This window comes from Amblyraja radiata, chromosome 6 (genome assembly GCF_010909765.2).
Source record: "Amblyraja radiata isolate CabotCenter1 chromosome 6, sAmbRad1.1.pri, whole genome shotgun sequence".
Classification (NCBI taxonomy): Eukaryota; Metazoa; Chordata; class Chondrichthyes; order Rajiformes; family Rajidae; genus Amblyraja; species Amblyraja radiata.
In genome coordinates, this window is record NC_045961.1 from 104,138,758 (window position 1) to 104,158,159 (window position 19,402).

The window sequence follows — 19,402 nt, forward strand, 5'->3', positions numbered from 1 at the left end:
GGCCCATCATGTCTCCTCCGCCATTCAATCATGGCTGATTCTACTCTTTCCCCCCTCTCTCCTGAATGGCCTGTCCACACCACAGCTCCAAAACTAAAATTAACGCCGAATGCTAGTATACTGAGCACTGGTCACGGTGGCGCAGCGGTAGAGTTGCTGCCTTGCAGCGAATGCAGCGCCGGACACTCGGGTTTGATCCCGACTACGGATGCTGTCTGTACGGAGTTTGCACGTTCTCCGTGTGGGTTTTCTCTGAGATCTTCGGTTTCCTCCCACACTCCAAAGACGCGCAGGTTTGTAGGTTAATTGGCTTGGTAAATGTAAACATTGTCCCTAGTGGGTGTAGGATAGTGTTCATGTGCGGGGATCGCTGGACGGCACGGACTCGGTGGGCCGAAGGGCCTGTTTCCGCGCTGTATCTCTAAACTAAGCTAAACACAAAGTGCTGGAGAAACACAGCGGGTCAGGCAGTGTCTGTGGATGGGATGTTTCAGGTCAGGACCCTTTTTCTTCAGCTCCTTAAAGAACACAGAACATAACTGGTGGAGCTGGTCACGGAGGTAGATCTGTAATCTCACTATACAATCACTCCACTCTATTAAACCTCGACTCCAACAGCAGCATTCCTTACTTTAACTGAGCTCATCTTAATCTCCTCTCCAATCGGACTTGATCTTGCACCAAACGTCATTCCCTTTATTCTGTATTGGTCGATAGTAATAAGGTCATAAGTGATAGGAGCAGAATTAGGCCATTCGGCCCATCAAGTCTACTCCGCCATTCAGTCATGGCTGATCTATCTTTCCTTCCTAACCCCATTCTCCTGCCTTCTCCCCATAACCCCGTACTAATCAAGAATCTATCAATCTCTGCCTTAAAAATATCCACTATCCACTGACTTGGCCTCCACAGCCCTCTGTAGAAAAGAATTCGACAGATTCACCACCCTGTATCATGTGTAGTCTTTCCTCTGACTGGTTACCACGCAACAGAAAAGCTTTTCGCTGTACATAGAAACATAGACAATAGGTACAGGAGGAGGCCATTCGGCCCTTCGAGCCAGCACCGCCATTCATTGTGATCATGGCTGATCATCCACAATCAATAACCCGTGCCTGCCTTCTCCCCATATCCCTTGATTCCACTAGCCCCTAGAGCTCCATCTAACTCTTTTAAATTCATCCAGTGAATTGGCCTCCACTGCCTCCTATGGCAGAGAATTTCACAACTCTCTGGGTGAAAAGGTTTTTTCTCATCTCAGTTCTCATCTCATCTCAGTGTGGCCCCTGGTTCTGGACTCACCCATCACTGGGAACATTTTTCCTGCATCTAGCTTGTCCAGTCCTTTTATATGTCTCTATAAGATCTCCCCTCATCCTTTTAAACGCCAGTGAATACAAGCCCAGTCTTTGCAATCTTTCCTCATATGACAGTCCCGCCATCCCAGGGATTAACCTCGTCAATCTACGCTGCACTGCCTCAATAGCAAGAATGTCCTTCCTCAAATTAGGGGACCAAAACTGCACACAATACTCCAGATGTGGTCTCACCAGGGCCCTGTACAACTGCAGAAGAACCTCCTTACTCCTATAGTCAAATCCTCTCGTTATGAAGGGCCTCGTATACCTGGGTCCACGTGACAATCCACTAATAGACTCAAGAGCAGTGAACTGCCTCTGACGATATCCGCTGACAGATACAGGTCACTTCGACATGGACATCCCCAACACCAGCAGCCCACAGCGATTTACTGGTGGTCTACTGGCCACAGACAAGGCAGGCCAGGATGGAAACGTCAAGAAGATCACCACCAGAAGCTCATGGGGGTGGCACGATGGCGCAGTGGTAGAGCTAATACCTCACAGCACCAGAGACCCAGGTCCAATTCCGACCGCGGATGCTGTCTGTGTGGAGTTTGTACGTTCTCCCCGTGACCGGCGTGTGTTTTCTCCGAGATCTTCGGTTTCCTCCCACACTCGAGAGACGTGCAGGTTTGCAGGTTAATTAGCTTGGTGTAAATGTAAAATGTCCCCAGTGTGTGTGTGTGTGTAGGATAGTGTTAGTGTTGTCAGTGCAGACTCGGTGGGCCAAAGGGGCTGTTTCTGCTCTGTATCTCCAAACCAAACCAAACATTTCACTCCTGGGTCAGCCCTTCTCAGAATCAGGCCTGGATGAAGATAAATGCATTCTTCTGAACAGGCCTTCCATAAGCTAGGATGCTGTCCGATTCACCTCTACCCCATTGTGGACATTGGACTTTGTCTCTGGAATTGATGTGCTACAATGCTGAGAACTATATCCTGCACTCTGTATCTTCCCCTTTGCTCTATCAAATTGTATTTGAGGTTGACTTGATTGTATTTATGTACAGTACAGGTTTGTAGGTTAATTGGCTTGGTTGTAAATGTAAATTGTCCCTAGTGTATGTAAGGTAGCGTTAGTGTGCGGGGATCGCTGGTCGTTGTAGACTCGCTAGGCCGAAGAGGCTGTTTCTGCTCTGTATCTCTAAACTAAACTAAACTAAACCTACCGGTGGGCGCTTCCAGTGGACGTTGGACAACAATGCAGTCGTGCAGAACAAGGACTCCTCACTGGCGAGGAACTGGGGGTCCTCGAAGAGTTGGTTGCGTTTCTGGCATTCCTTCTTCAGGGCGTAGAACTCCTGGTTGGCGTAAGGCTTCACCGAGTCAAACATCCTTCACCTGCCGACAACAGCAACACAGTACACAATGAGGAGGGGTACCTGTACATCCCACCACCCTCCAGTCATTGCCCACCTACCAGCCCCCCCCCCCCCCTCCACTCCATGCCCACCAACCAGCCCCCCCTCCACTCCATGCCCACCAACCAGCCCCCCCTCCACTCCATGCCCACCAACCAGCCCCCCCTCCACTCCATGCCCACCAACCAGCCCCCCCCTCCACTCCATGCCCACCTACCAGCCCCCCCCCTCCACTCCATGCCCACCTACACCCCCCCCTCCACTCCATGCCCACCTACATCATCCCCACCCCTCCATCCTGCCCACCAACCAGACCCCCCTCAACTCCATGCCCACCTACATCCCCCCCTTCCACTCCATGCCCCCTACATCCCCCCTCCATCCATGCCCACATACATCCCCCCTCACTCCAATGCCACCTACCAGCCCCCCTCCACTCATGCCCACCAACCAGCCCCCCCTCCACTCCATGCCCACATCCCAGCCCCCCCTTCCACTCCAGACCACCTACATCCCCCCTCCCACTCCATGCCCACCTACATCCCCCCCCCACCCATGCCCACCAACCAGCCCCCCCTCCACTCCATGCCCACCTACATCCCCCCCCCCTCCACTCCATGCCCACCTACATCCCCCCCTCCACTCCATGCCCACCTACCAGCCCCCCCCTCCACTCCATGCCCACCAACCAGCCCCCCCTCCACTCCATGCCCACCTACCAGCCCCCCCCTCCACTCCATGCCCACCTACCAGCCCCCCCTCCACTCCATGCCCACCTACCAGCCCCCCCCCCTTCACTCCATGCCCACCAACCAGCCCCCCCCCCCCTCCAATCCATGCCCACCAACCAGCCCCCCCTCCACTCCATGCCCACCAACCAGCCCCCCCCTCCACTCCATGCCCACCAACCAGCCCCCCCCCCTCCACTCCATGCCCACCTACCAGCCCCCCCTCCACTCCATGCCCACCAACCAGCCCCCCCCCTCCACTCCATGCCCACCTACCAGCCCCCCCTCCACTCCATGCCCACCAACCAGCCCCCCCTCCACTCCATGCCCACCAACCAGCCCCCCCCCTCCACTCCATGTCCACCTCCATCCCCACCCACATCACTCAAGAGTCATGAGAGATTTATTGTCATGTATCCCAGATAGGACAATGACATTCTTGCTTGCTGCAGCACAACAGAATATGTAAACATAATACAGAGCAGGAGATAAAGGTTCAGTGTGTCTGTAGACCATAGACCATATATATACACAATAAATAAACAGATCAAGTGCAATAGGCTGTTATTGTTCAGAGTTTGTTTGAAGTTGTGTTAAATAGCCTGATGGCTGTGGGGAAGTAGCTGTTCCTGAACCTGGATGTTGCAGATTTCAGGCTCCTGTACCTTCTTCCTGATGGCAATGGTGAGATGAGTGTGGCCAGGATGGTGTGGGTCTTTGATGATGCTGCCAGCTTTTTGAGGCAGCGACTGCGATAGATCACTTTCCACCTCCTTCCAAGACATCTCACATGGTCTTCAGCGCACAGAATCATCACCAACACAACAGCCACGAGAGGGGTAGATCAGGTGGACACACAATCTCGTGCCCAGGGCAGGGAGATCGAGGGTGGCACCAGAGACCTGGGTTTGATCCCGTCTATGGGTGCTTGCCTGTATGGAGTTTGCCCCGGTGACCTGCGTGGGTTTTCTCCGGGTGCACTGGTTTCCTCCCACACTCCAAAGACGTACAGGTTTGTTGGTTAATAGGTTTGGTATAAATGTAAATTGTCCCTAATGTGACTAAGATAGTGTTAGTGTGCGGGGATCGCTGGCCGGTGCGGGCTAGGTGGGCCGAATGGCCTGTTGCCTCACTGCATCTCTAAACTAAACTAGAGAACATAGGTTTAAGGTGAAGGGGGAAAGATTTAATAGGAATCTGAGGAATCACACAAAGGGTGGTGCGCTTATGGAACGAGCTGCCAGAGGAGGTAGTTGAGGCTGGGACTATTGCAACATTTAAGGAACAATTAGACAGGTACATGGATAGGACAGGTTTGGAGGAACATGGGCCGTGGGCAGGCAGGTGGGACTAGTGTAGCTGGGACATTGTTGGCCCGTGTGTGCAAGTTGGGCTGAAGGGCCTGTTTCCACACTGTATCACTCTGTGACTTCAATAACTTTAGATTCCTAGGCCCCCATCACTTCACCTTCTTGGATAGTACGGGTGTCAGGGGTAACGGGGAGAAGGCAGGAGAATGGGGTTGGGAGGGAAAGATGGACCAGTCATGATTGAATAGTGGAGTAGATGATGGGCTGAATGGCCTCTAATTCTGCTGCTGGTGTTGTAGTTTAGTTTAGAGATACTGCGCGGAAACAGTTCCTTCGGTCCAGCGGTCTACGCACACTAACGCTATCCTACACCCACTAGGGACAATTTTTACATTTACAAAGCCAATTAACCTACACACCTGCACGTCTTTGGAGTGTGGGAGGAAACCGAAGATCTCGGAGAAAACCCACCTTGGTCACTGGGAGAACGTACAAACTCCGTACAGACAGCGCCCGTAGTCGGGATGGAACCCGGGTCTCCGGCGCTGCATTCGCTACAAGGCAGCAACTCTACCGCTGTGACACCGTGACAGATTTCCATACTCATCATTACCACGGATGTACAGTTCCTTTACAGAGGGACTGATGATGGGCCTCGACACAAAACATCACCCATCCATGGTTTTGAGATTCGTTTATACATCCAGATGCGGATACAGGCCCTTCGGCCCACAGAATCCATACTAGCCAGCGATCGCCCGCAATCTAGCCTTTGTCCACCAATCAACACCATCCCACATCTGTATCCACCTATCATGTGTCGGAAGAAACTGCAGATGCTGGTTTAAACCGAATATTTAGATCGGTGACATTTCGTCATCAGTGACAAATGTCACAGGTAACATTTCGAGTCAAGAAAGGTCTCGACCTGAAATGTCACCTTTTCCTTTTCTCCAGAGACGCTGTCTGACCCGCTGAGTTACTCCAACTTTATGTGTATCCACCTATCACTTGCCTGGCTTGGTTGCCACCACCTCTATTTTCCAGCTTTCTCCCTCCTAACTAGTCAGTCTGAAGCAGGATCCCAACTCAAAACGTCACCTATCCACCCATGTTCACCATTGATGCTGCCTGACCAGCTGAGTTACTCCAGCACTGTGTGCCCTCAATGTTATTCCCTTCATCACATATCTGAACGTTGTGGACTGTAATATATTGTAATATAGTCTTTGTGATAGCACGCAACAAAAAAGCTTTTCACTCACAGTACCTCGGTACACGAGACATTAATAAGCAAAATTAATCTCAAGTTCTTAAGTTCATGTGATAGGAGCAGAATCATATGAAGAAAGACTGGATAGACTCGGCTTGTACTCGCTGGAATTTAGAAGATTGAGGGTGGATCTTATAGAAACTTACAAAATTCTTAAGGGGTTGGACAGGCTAGATGCAGGAAGAATGTTCTCGATGTTGGGGAAGTCCAGAACAAGGGGTCAAAGTTTAAGGATAAGGGGGAAATCTTTTAGGACCGAGATGAGAAAATCATTTTTCACACAGAGAGTGGTGAATCTGTGGAATTCTCTGCCACAGAAGGCAGTTGAGGCCAGTTCATTGGCTATATTTAAGAGGGAGTTAGATGTGGCCCTTGTGGCTAAAGGGATCAGGGGGTATGGAGAGAAGGCAGGTACAGGATACTGAGTTGGATGATCAGCCATGATCATATTGAATGGCGGTGCAGGCTCGAAGGGCCGAATGGCCTACTCCTGCACCTATTTTCTATGTTTCTATGTTAATTAAGTCTACTCCGTCATTCAATCATGGCTGATCTATCTCTCCCTCTCAACCCCATTCTCCTGCCTTCGCCCCACAACCCCTGTCACCTGTACTAATCAAGAATCTATCTATCTCTGCCTTAGAAATATCCATTGACTTGTACACGTTGACAATACACTAAACTAAACGCGAGGGACATTTTTTTAAACAATTTTACCAAAACCAATGAATTAAGGTGGTTGTGTAGGAAGGAACTGCAGATGCTGGTTTAAACCGTAGATAGATGCAAAATGCTGGAGTATCTCGGCGGGTCAGGCAGCATCTCTGGAGAGAAGTAATGGGTGATGTTTCGGGTCAAGGCCCTTCTTCAGAAGGTTCAGAAGATGAGTGTGGAATTCTCCGCCTCAGAGGGCGGTGGAGACAGGTTCTCTGGATACTTTCAAGAGAGAGCTAGATAGGGCTCTTAAAGATAGGGGATATGGGGAGAAGGCAGGAACGGGGTACTGATTGGGGATGATCAGCCATGATCACATTGAATGGCAGTGCTGGCTCGAAGGGCCGAATGGCCTACTCCTGCACCTATTGTCTATTGTCCTTTGTCTCCATCACAGTTCGGAGGAAGGGTCTCCAACCTGAAACATTGGCTCGACATCTCTTCCCGCAGAGGCTGCCTGACCTGCTGAGTCTTTCCGGCATTTTCTGTTATCAATCAGCTCTAACATTATTCTGGCAAAAGAATGTGGTTTTACTTCTTTTGAGGGAGACTCTGGGCCAAGAATTTAATTAGTGCACCACTTAGTCTCTAGCAGGGCACTCGAATAGCACTTGTGCTTCCATTCATGGATAGATTGCTGTGGAGATTCCACGTTCTAATTGGAAATATTGATCAAATTCTCCAGTAGCTAAACCCTCCCTCCCCATCTGACTAACCATTAGTCAGATTTACATTTTACTTTAGACTTTAGAGGCACTTTAGAGACTTCAGAGTTGCTGCCTCACAGCGCCAAAGACCCGAGTTTGATCCCGACTACGGCCGCTTGTCTAAACGTTCTCCCCGTGGGATTTCTCCCCTCATCCCCTCCCCCCCGGCAGTGCCCAATGGTCCCAGCCATCCCCCAGGGCGCCCGTGGACAGAGTGTAGTCCATTTCCATTATCACCCTGGCACGGGCGTAACCCCAGCAACAGGGGCCGGCAGCTGGCTCGGGCCGTGACTAGCGGATGGCCCAGCTTGGCCGATGTAGGGCTAACGGAATCAAGGGATATGGGGAGAAGGCAGGAACAGGGTACTGATTGTGAATGATCAGCCATGATCACATTGAATGGCGGTGCTGGCTCGAAGGGCCGAATGGCCTCCTCCTTCACTAAATTTCAAAGTTTCTATGTTTCAATGATAGGAAGAACTATTTACAAGGCACAATATGGGTGGGGCAGACAGCAAATATTTACAGGTTGCCCAACAGTTTAGGAAAGCCCACAACAAACTATTCATTTGGTTACGTTTATTTATAAAGGGTTGGAATTAAAAGTGGGCAAGCTATATATGTTGTACTTGTTGGCTCATGGGGTATGATTCTCGTGAAGGGTGTGCTAATTAGGTCCCCTAATTTGTGGAAGGACATCCTTGCTATTGTGGGAGTGCAGCGTAGGTTCACAAGGTTAATTCCTGGGATGGCGGGACTATCATATGCTGAGAGAATGGAGCGGCTGGGCTTGTATACTCTGGAGTTTAGAAGGATGAGAGGCGATCTTATTGAAACATATACGATTATTAAGGGTTTGGACACGCTAGAGGCAGGAAAGATGTTCCCGATGTTGGGGGAGTCCAGAACCAGGGGCCACAGTTTAAGAATAAGGGGTACGCCATTTAGAACGGAGACGAGGAAACACTTTTTTACAGAGAGTGGTGAGTCTGTGGAATTCTCTGCCTCAGAGGGCGGTGGAGGCGGGTTCTCTGGATACTTTCAAGAGAGAGCTAGATAGGGCTCTTAAAGAAGGCGGAGTCAGGGGATATGGGGAGAAGGCAGGAACGGGGTACTGATTGGGGATGATCAGCCATGATCACATTGAATGGCGGTGCTGGCTCGAAGGGCCGAATGGCCTACTCCTGCACCTATTGTTTATTGAGAGGTCCCGGGTTTAGATCCCAGACAAGCCCTTATTTTGGGCGGCACAGTGGTGCAGCGGTAGAGTTGCTGCCTTACAGTGTTTCCATCTGTATTACCAATAATTGAAAACATCTGTATTCCAAATATTACCTGGGGTCAGTCAGTCAGTCCACACAAGGAACAGATTAAAATCTAAAGCATTAAAGCTTGTGCTTGCAGATGCAATGGGTGTAATATTTCCCAGTTCTATCCTTGTGGTGAAAGGGGCAGATAGACACAATATGCTGGAGTAACTCAGCGGGACAGGCAGCACCTCTGGAGAGAAGGAACAGCTGTCGTTTTTGAGTCGAGACTCAGAGTCTGAAGAAGGGTAACTCGACCCGAAACAACGGCCATTCCTCCTCTCCAGAGATGCCGCCTGTCCAGAGATATTAGAGCCGATAAATAAACAGAAAATGCTGGAAGGACTCAGCAGGTCAGGCAGCATCTGCGGGAAGAGTTGTAGATTCAACGATTCAGACCCTTCGTCACAACTGGTATGGAGACAAAAGAACCTCTGAAGAAGGGTCTCGACCCGAAACGTCACCCATTCCTCCTCTCCAGAGATGCTGCCTGTCCCGCTGAGTTACTCCAGCATTTTGTGTCTATCTTCAGTTTAAACCAGCATCTGCAGTTCCTCCCACACAAGAGGCTGAGCTAATTGGAACAATTCCAGGTACATTTCCATTGTGCAACTTTACTTGGCTTGGCTGTTGACATTTTGGAAACCATTGAAATAGTTTTAAAATAACTCTGATGAATAATACGGGAATCTTAACATTCCTTGTAGGGACTTTAAATCTAGGTCTAATAAATTTGGTGGTTTTAAACTCAAACATTTAAATGAAGCTACAAAGAAAAACTTTGCAGCTGTAATAGTGAGCGGAAAATCACTGGATTGACTCACGGCCTCTTGGCATTTACTGCCCGATCTGCTGACTATTTGGTCTACTTCCGAGATACAGCACGGAAACAGGCCCTTCGGCCCACCCAGTCCGTGCCCACCAGCGATCCACGCGCGCTAACACTAGTTGGATATGATGAAAGAATGTGTCGACTGGGCTTGTACTTACTGGAATTTAGAAGGATGAGAGGGAATCTTGTTTAAGAGGGAACTGCGGATGCTGGAAAATTGAAGGTAGACAAAAGTGCTGGAGTAACTCAGCGGGTGCAGCAGCATCTATGGAGCGAAGGAAATAAGCAACGTTTCGGGCCGAAACCCTTCTTCAGACCTGAGAGGGGATCATAGTGGCATATAAAATTCTTAGTGGATCGGACAGGGTGGATGCAGGAAAAATGTTCCCCATGTTGGAGGAGCCCAGGACCAGGGGTCACAGTTGAAGAATAAGGGGTCGGCCATTTAGGACTGAGATGAGGAAAAACCTTTTCACCCAGAGAGTCGTGAATCTGTGGAATTCTCTGCCACAGAAGGCAGTGGAGGCCAATTCACTGGATGTTTTCAATAGAGAGTTCGATTTAGCTATTAGGGCTAAGGAATCAAGGGATTGGGCAAAAAGCCGGAACGGGGTCCTGATTCTGGATGATCAGCCATGATCATATTGAATGGCGGTGCTGGCTCGAAGGGCCGAATGGCCTACTCCTGCACCTATTTTCTATGTTTCTATCTTACACGCACTAGGGACAATTTAAAATTTTACCAAAGCTAATGAACCTACAAACCTGTATGTCTTTGGAGTGTGGGAAGAAACCGGAGCTCCCGGACAAAACTCATTCTGGTCACGGGGAGAAGGTACAAACTCCGTACAGCCAAGCCGCCATAGTCCGGATGGAACCCGGGTCTCTACCGCTGCGCCACCGTGCCGCTCCAAACTCTATACAGTTTTGTGTGTATCTGTCACAATTCGGCAGAGAGTAGAGGGCCTGTCCCACTTACGCGACTTTTTAGGCAACTGCCAGCACCCGTCATAGGTCATTGCAGGTCGCCGAAAATGTTCAACATGTTGAAAATCCAGCGGCGACCAGAAAGACGCTACGACTCTTTGGGCGACTGAGGAGACGACTCACGACCGTACAGGCGACATGTCGCGGGGTGAAGCCTGTACGGTCATGAGTAATCGCCCAAAGAGTCGTACCTTGTCCTGGTCGCCGCTGGATTTTTAACATGTTGAACATTTTCGACGACCTGTAACGACCTACGACGGGTGCCGGCAGTCGACGAAAAAGTTGCATAAGTGGGACAGGCCCATAAGGTGCAGACCCAGATTTCTACATCTACAAGGATGGGCCACGATCAGGCACTTCCCAGCTGTTGTCAGGCAAGTGAGCCATCCCCCCAGCTACTAGAGAGCGGTCCTGAGCCACTATCTACATACCTGATTGAAGACCATCGACTACAGGGCCTGTCCCACTTGTGCGTCATTTGCGCGTCATTTACGTGACATAATTTACGCGTCACGATGCCCAACGCGCGCATGGTGCGTGATGACGTAGGCAGTGCGTTGCGGTCGCGCGTAGCGCCCCAGGATTGTGTGATGTACAAAATCTTCACACGCCATCTTCGTGACGCGCAAATGACTCCCAAGTGGGACAGGCCCTTACCTTTCATCGCACCTTACTGGAATTTATCTTGCACTAAACGTCATTTCCTTTTGTTTTGCTGCCCGTTTTAAAGCAGAAGTGCACTCTAATTACAGTAAAGTAAAGCTTCTTGTAAAAATAAAATAAAAAGCCTTGAAATAATTTCTCCACTGCTGAAGCGATGGCTCTTTCCAGACATCCTGAAACCAAGCAGAGATTTCCCCGAGCTTCCCACCTCCTCTCATTAAACTCTTAATGAGAGAACAGAATTGTTAATTAAAAGTCAGGCAGAAGTATTCAGTTCAAAAATAGAAAGTATAACAGTTAATCTTACTAGGAGCAGACCCTATTGGATGGACATGCTGTACAGTTAATATGGGGGTAATGGTCACAATATCCTGTGATGATACTTCCACAAAAGAAGGGCAGTCACGGTGGTGCAGCGGTAGAGTTGCTGCCTTACAGCCAATGCAGCGCCGGGGACCCGGGTTCCATCCCGACTACGGGCGCTGTCTGTACAGAGTTTGTACGTCCTCCCCGTGACCTGCGTGGGGTTTCTCCGAGATCTTCGGTTTCCTCCCACACTCCAAAGACGTACAGATTTGTAGGTTAATTAGCTTGGTAAATGTAAAAATGGGTGTTGGATAGTGTTAGTGTGCGGGGATCGCTGGCCGGTGCGGACCCGGTGGGCCGAAGGGCCTGTTTCCGTGCTGTATCTCTAAACTAAACCAGGGTTTAGCGTCTAGGGTTTAGAGCTTAGTTTAGCACAGAAACAGGCCCTTCGGCCCACCGAGTCCGCACCGACCAGCGATCCCCGCACATTAACACTATCCTACACCCTCTAGGAACAATTTACAATTATACCAAACCAATTAACCTACAAATCTGTACGTCTTTGGAGTGTGGGAGGAAACTGGAGCACCCGATGAAAACCCACGCAGGTCACAGGAAGAACATGCAAACTCCGCACAGACAGCACCCGCAGTCAGGATCGATCCCGGGTCTCTGGTGCTGTAAGGCAGCAACTCTACCGCTGCGCCACCGTGCCGCCCTGAACTGAGACAGTTCCTTCAACACAGTTTTATGGGCATCTGTCACAATTCTGCAGGCAGTGAGGTGCAGACCAAGATGTCTTAGCCTCTACAAGGACGGTCAGGCACTAATTCCATTTTAATTCCCAACTGAACCTTCCAACCAACAACTAGAGAGCGGTCCTGATCTCCCAGCTACCTCATTGAAGACCCTCAGACTATCTTTAATCAGACTTCACTAAAATTCATCTTGCACTAAACGTTATTCCCTTTATCCTGTATCTGTACACTGTGGACGGCTCGATTGTAATCATGTGTAGTCTTCCCACTGACTGGTTAGCACGCAACAAAAAGCTTTTCACTGTACCTCGGTACATGTGACAATAAACTAAACTATTGAGGTGAGGCACAGGTTTACCTGCATCTCCTCCAACCTCATCGACTGCATCCGCTGCTCTAGGTGTCAACTGATCTACATCGGTGAGACCAAGTGTAGGCTTGGCGATCGCTTCGCCCAACACCTCCGCTCAGTTCGCAATAACCAACCTGATCTCCCGGTGGCTCAGCACCTCAACTCCCCCTCCCATTCCGAATCTGACCTTTCTGTCCTGGGCCTCCTCCATGGCCAGAGTGAGGCCCACCGCAAATGGTTAACATTTTCCTCTTAGTTTTAACAACCAATACCGATGTCAGAACAAGCCGAACAGAAACACGAGCGACATATAAAATCATGGGGGGAATAGTTTGTGTCGATGCACAGAGTCTCTTGCCCAGAGTCGAGCAGCAATAGACAATAGGTGCAGGAGTAGGCCATTCAGCCCTTCGAGCCAGCACCACCATTCAATGTGATCATGGCTGATCATCCACAATCAGTACCCCGTTCCTGCCTTCTCCCCATATCCCCTGACTCCGCTATTTTTAAGAGCCCTATCTAGCTCTCTCTTGAAAGTATCCAGAGAACCTGCCTCCACCGCCCTCTGAGGCAGAGAATTCCACAAACTCACAACTCTCTGGGTGAAAAAGTGTTTCCTCGTCTCCGTTCTAAATGGCTTACCCCTTATTCTTAAACTGTGGCCCCTGGTTCTGGACTCCCCCAACATCGGGAACATGTTTCCTGCCTCTAAACCCTTAATAATATTATATGTTTCAATAAGATTCCCTCTCATCCTTCTAAATTGGGCCAGAACAAGGGGCCACAGTTTAAGGATAAGGGGGAAATCTTTTAGGACCGAGATGAGAAAAACATTTTTCACACAGAGAGTGGTGAATCTCTGGAATTCTCTGCCACAGAAGGTAGTTGAGGCCAGTTCATTGGCTATATTTAAGAGGGAGTTAGATGTGGCCCTTGTGGCTAAAGGGATCAGGGGGTATGGAGAGAAGGCAGGTACAGGATACTGAGTTGGATGATCAGCCATGATCATATTGAATGGCGGTGCAGGCTCGAAGGGCCGAATGGCCTACTCCTGCACCTATTGTCTATGTTTCTATATGGGCCAAACGCAGGCAGGTGGGACCAGTGCGGATGGGGCAGTTTGGTCGGCATGGACAGGTTGGGCTGAAGGGCCTGTTTTCATAACTGTTTTACTCCAGATGACTCAGTCACTTCAACCTGCCAGGGTCGTTGCCAAAACAACAGGCAGTAGAACAGCAACGCTTCGAGCGATGACTCACTCAGTACTTCCTCAAGAGGATTTAGGGCTGGGCTATCAATGATTGCCAGAGTCCCATATCAAGTCTGCAAAAACTCCACTCTGTAAGTTGTCTGCAAGCAACAGCCACAGGGTGCAGGAATTGCCACGCACTCGTTACACCTTGTCTGATCAGATTTGGAAACAGCTGACAGTTCACAGACCACCGAGAGGAGTTTAACAACAAGGTGTAAAATAGTGGCCTCGTGCTTCATGCAGTTAGGGCAGCAACTTAGTACCAGAACAAAAAGGGTTTCAGTGGTTGAAACATAGAAAATAGGTGGATAGTTATTGGATAGTTATAAAATAAATTGGATAGTTATATGGATGGGAAAGGAATGGAGGGTTATGGTCTGAGCGCAGGTATATGGGACTAGGGGAGATTATGTGTTCGGCACGGACTAGAGGGGTCGAGATGGCCTGTTTCCGTGCTGTAATTGTTATATGGTTATATTATATAGGTGCAGGAGTAGGCCATTCGGCCCAGCACCACCATTCAATGTGATCAAGGCTGATCATCCAAAATCAGTACCCTTGCTTTCTCCCCATATCCCTTGATTCCGTTAGCCCTAAGAGCTATATCTAAGATATGTCTAATAGTCATAGTGATATAGTGTTGATACAGGCCCTCACACTGGCCAATGTACCCCAGCTACACTAGTCAAACCTGCCTGCGCTTGGCCCATATCCCTCCAAACCTGTCCTATCCATGTAACTGTCTCTTAAACGTTGGGATAGTCCCAGCCTCAACTACCTCCTCTGGCAGCTTGTTCCATACCCTTTGATGTTAAAGTTACCCCTCAGATTCCTATTTAATCTGTTCCCCTTCACCTTGAAACTGTGTCCTCTGGTCCTCGATTCCCCTAGTGTGAGTGAGAGTGAGTGTGAGAGAGTGAGAGTGAGTGTCTATGTCTGCGTGTGTGTGTCTGTGCGCGTGTGTGTGTGTCTGTCTGTGTCTGTCTGTCTGTCTGTCTGTCTGTCTGTCTGTCTGTCTGTCTGTCTGTCTGTCTGTCTGTCTGTCTGTGTGTCTGTGTGTGTGTGTCTGTCTGTGTGTGTGTGTGTGTGTCTGTCTGTCTATATCTGAGAGCTTCAAGTTCCCAGGTGTTAATATTATCAATGACCTGTCGGGGACAAACCACATTGTGACAACCAAGAAGTCTCTACTTCTTTAGAAGGTTTAGGAGGTTGAGCATGGCCCCTTTGTCCTGAAGAGAAAATCCATACAAATGTACTTGCTTCTGCATATAAGAATCTCATAGCTCCATTTCAGTACATACGACAATAAAACACTGTTGATGCATCTCCACTCACTCTTAGAAACCTCCACAGATGCATCGTAGAGAGCACACTGCCACGTTGCATCGTAGCTGGGTTTGGGAACAGCTCTGCCCGAGACTGCAAGAACAGCTCTGCCCAGTCCCACACACACCACACTCCCCACTATTGTAGATGTAGCCCAGTCCCACACACCACACTCCCCACCATTGTAGATGTAGCCCAGTCCCACACACACCACACTCCCCACCATTGTAGATGTAGCCCAGTCCCACACACACCACACTCCCCACCATTGTAGATGTAGCCCAGTCCCACACACACCACACTCCCCACCATTGACTCCATCTACACTTCACGCTGCCTCAGAAGAGCAGCCACCAACTTATTCAGACTTGTCCCACCACAGTTATTCCTTCTTCTCCCCACTCCCATCCGCCAGAATTTGTGGAATTCCCTGCCACAGAGGGCAGTGGAGGCCAAATCACTGGATCGATTTAAGAGAGAGTTAGATAGAGCTCTAAGGGCTACTGGAGTCAAGGGATATGGGGAGAAGGCAGGCACGGGGTACTGATTGGGGACGATCAGCCATGATCACAATGAATGGCGGTGCTGGTTCGAAGAGCCGAATGGCCTCCTCCTGCACCTATTGTCTATGTTTCTATGTTAGAAGGTACAGAAGCTTGAAAGCGCGCACCACCAGACTCAGGAACAGTTTCTTCCCCTCCGTTATCAGGCTTCTGAACGGTCCTTCCATAAGCTAGGGTACTGTCCGATTCACCTCTACCCCATTGCAGACATTGGACTTTGTCTGTGGAACTGATGCGCTACAATGCTGAGAACTATATTCTGCACTCTGTATCTTCCCCTTTGCTCTATCTATTGGACTTGAGTTGGACGATTGATTTATGGCAAGAAAGCGCACCAATGCATCTACATCCTTGTAGGCTGAGGAAGTTCAGCATGTCCCCAACAACTTCTACAGATGCACTGCAGAAAGCATTTCATTGGGATCACCGCCTTGATCATATTGAATGGCGGTGCTGGCTCGAAGGGCCAAATGGCCTACTCCTGCACCTATTTTCTATGTTTCTACCATTTAAACCCTTCTCGTTCCCAAGCTGGTTCCTAAACCAAGTTCACAGCTCGGTTTGGGAACGGCTCCATCCAAGACCTCAAGAAAATGCAGCGAATTGTGGACGCAGCCCAGACCATCGCACAAATCAACCTCCCTTCCATCGACTCCATCTACACCTCATGCTGCCTCGGCAAGGCCCAGACCATCACACAAACCAACCTCCCTTCCATCGACTCCATCTACACCTCACGCTGCCTCGGCAAGGCCAGCAGCATCATCAAGGACCAGTCTCACCCCAGCCACTCCTTCTTTTCCCCTCTCCCATCAGGCAGGTGTGAAAACGCACACCTCCAGATTACAATCGAGCCCATCACAGTGTACAGATACAGGACAAAGGGAATAACGTTTAGTGCAAGATAAAGTCCAGTGAAGCCCGATTAAAGATAGTCCGAGGGTCTCCAAAGAGGTGGACAGTAAGTTAGGATCACTCTCTAGTTGGTGATAGAATGATTCAGTTGCCTGATAACAGCCGGGAGGAAACTGCCCCTGAATCTGGAGGTGTGCATTTTCACACTTCTGTACCTCTTGGCTGATGGGAGAGGGGAGAAGAGGGAGTGGCCAGGGTGCGACTGGTCCTTGATTATGCTGCTGGCCTTGCCGGGGCAGCATGAGGCAAAGATCCTATAGCGAGCAAGATAGATCACTCGATGAAAAAGACGTAGTATGGTCATGGGCAGATTCATGGGTCATTTTCAGCCCCATTTCCGTAACCAGCTTCCATCTCCGCACCAAAGATTCCGTAGCGGATCAAAGATACTAGTGCGGAGACGGAAGCCGGTTACGGAAACATCCTCGTAAAAATAATAAGTTCTTTGGTAAAAATCTTCTCATTTTCAGAATCATAATTTATAAACACAAACTGTTCCCCCGCAACGTTGATTACACTGCGGGTCGGGTTGGGTCCGGTTACTGAAATGGATGAAAAAAAGGCCCACGTTCCGCTCCGTTGCGTACTACACATCAGCCCATTGCATTTAGCAGGAGCGGTCTATCTTGCTCCGCTATAGGATCTTTGGCGCGAGGTGTGGATGGATCCACTCTGGTTCCAACTCATGGAGCAACTAATGGCGCATAAAAGCCGGAGTAACTCAGCGGGACAGGCAGCATCTCTGGAGAGAAGGAATGGGCGACGTTTCTGGTCGAGACCCTTCTTTAGACTGGTTCGGGATGAGGGAAACGAGAGATAGAGGGTGATACAGAGAGATATGGAACAAATGAATGAAGTAATGGTGATAAAGGAAACAGGCCATCGTTAGCTGTGAGTGAGCTCGGTGAAAACCAGTTACAGACAACGAGACTCAACAAGACGACTTTGAAGCTAGTGCGATGGGTGTAGGAAAGAACGGCAGGTGCTGGTTAAAACCGAAGATGGACACAAAAAGCTGGAATAACTCAGCGGGTCAGGCAGCATCTCTGGAGAGAAGGAATGTGTGACGTTTCGGGTCGAGACCCTTCTTCAGACTGAGAGTCAGGGGAAAGGGAAACTAGAGTTAGGAACAGGTACAAAGAACAAATGATTGAAAGGTATGCAAAAGGACAAATCAAAGCCGGCAATGATGATCAAGGAAAGGTGGAGCCCACAATGGTCCATTGTTGGTTGTGGGGAAGGTGATAACGAATGTGTACAAACAAACAGTGAAACTAAGCAGTGAAGACAGTGAAACTAGGTGACGTTTCTGTTCGAGGCCCTTCTTCAGACTGAATCAGTAGACAATAGACAATAGGTGCAGGAGTAGGCCATTCGGCCATTCGAGCTAGCACCGCCATTCAATGTGATCATGGCTGATCATCCACAATCAGTACCCCGTTCCTGCCTTCTCCCCATATCCCCTGACACCGCTATCTTTAAGAGCCCTATCTAGCTCTCTCTTGAAAGTATCCAGAGAACCTGCCTCCACCGCCCTCTGAGGCAGAGAATTCCACAGACGCATAACTCTCTGTGAGAAAAAGTGTTTCCTCGTCTCCGTTCTAAATGGCTTGCTCCTTATTCTTAAAATCGGGGGGAAAAATATTATTGTCTCAGTCTTAGATGTGGAGAGAAAACCAGGAAATGATAGACCTTAGACGCAGGAAGTGAGCGGGACTGAGAAGCGGATTAAGTGGCTATTACACAGTGTGTTTGGCTCATCCAGTAATCAGTGCCTTGGAAAAATAAAAGCTCTCGAGTCCATGGCTGTGTTTTCCTGTCTGAAGTCGAGTAAGATTGTGGTGGAGTACTCTGCTGCATAGGCAAGGTCACTAATTACCACAGATGCATTAACTGATGCCCTCTTCCCTTCAATTGAATTTCTTGTTTCCGTTTTAGAGATGCAGCGTGGAAACAGGCCCTTTGTCACTCTCAGTCTGTAGAAGGGCCTCCACCCCGAAACGTCATCCATTCCTTCTCTCCAGAGATGCTGCCCGCCTGTCCCGCTGAGTTACTCCGGCATATTGTGTCTATCGCTTGATGTAAACCAGCATCTGCAGTTCCTTCCTACGCCTTTGTTCCACCGAGTTTGCACCGGCCAGTGACCATTCACCCCATAGATTCATAGATTCAGAGACAGTTTCTTCCCAGCTGTTATCAGGCAACTGAACCATCCTACCACAACCAGAGAGCAGTCCTGAACTACTATCTACCTCATTGGAGACCCTCAGACTATCTTTGATCAGACTTTACCTTGCACTAAACGTTACACCCTTAATCCTGTATCTGTACACTGTGGACGGCTCGATTGTAGTCATGTATTGTCTCTCCGCTGACTGGACAACACGCAACAAAAGCTTTCCACTGCAGGTAGACAAAAGTGCTGGAGAAACTCAGCGGGTGCAGCAGCATCTATGGAGCGAAGGAAATAGGCAACGTTTCGGGCTGAAATTTGAACAAAGGTTTCAGTCCGGAACGTTGCCCATTTCCTTCGCTCCATAGATGCTTCTGCACCCGCTGAGTTTCTCCAGCATTTTTGTCTACCTTCAATTTTCCAGCATCTGCAGTTCCTTCTTAAACAGCTTTTAACTGTACCTCGGTACATGTGACACTAAAGTAAACTAATATCCTACACACTAGGCACAATT

The 19,402-nt window shown here is 49.3% G+C and overlaps 1 protein-coding gene across 2 annotated transcripts in view; it reads right to left on the reverse strand.

The window, feature by feature from the left end:
* The window catches only part of capn5 (calpain 5), a 61,355-nt gene that overhangs the window by 35,302 nt on the left and 6,651 nt on the right, over positions 1–19,402 (reverse strand). Inside the window, exon 1 of one of the 2 annotated variants that reach the window (XM_033023384.1) lies at positions 2,531–2,695. In XM_033023384.1, coding sequence (XP_032879275.1) covers positions 2,531–2,695 — 165 coding nt within the window. Of the gene's footprint in view, positions 1–2,530; positions 2,703–19,402 lie in introns of those variants that run through there. The other variant, XM_033023383.1, reaches the window with a different exon arrangement.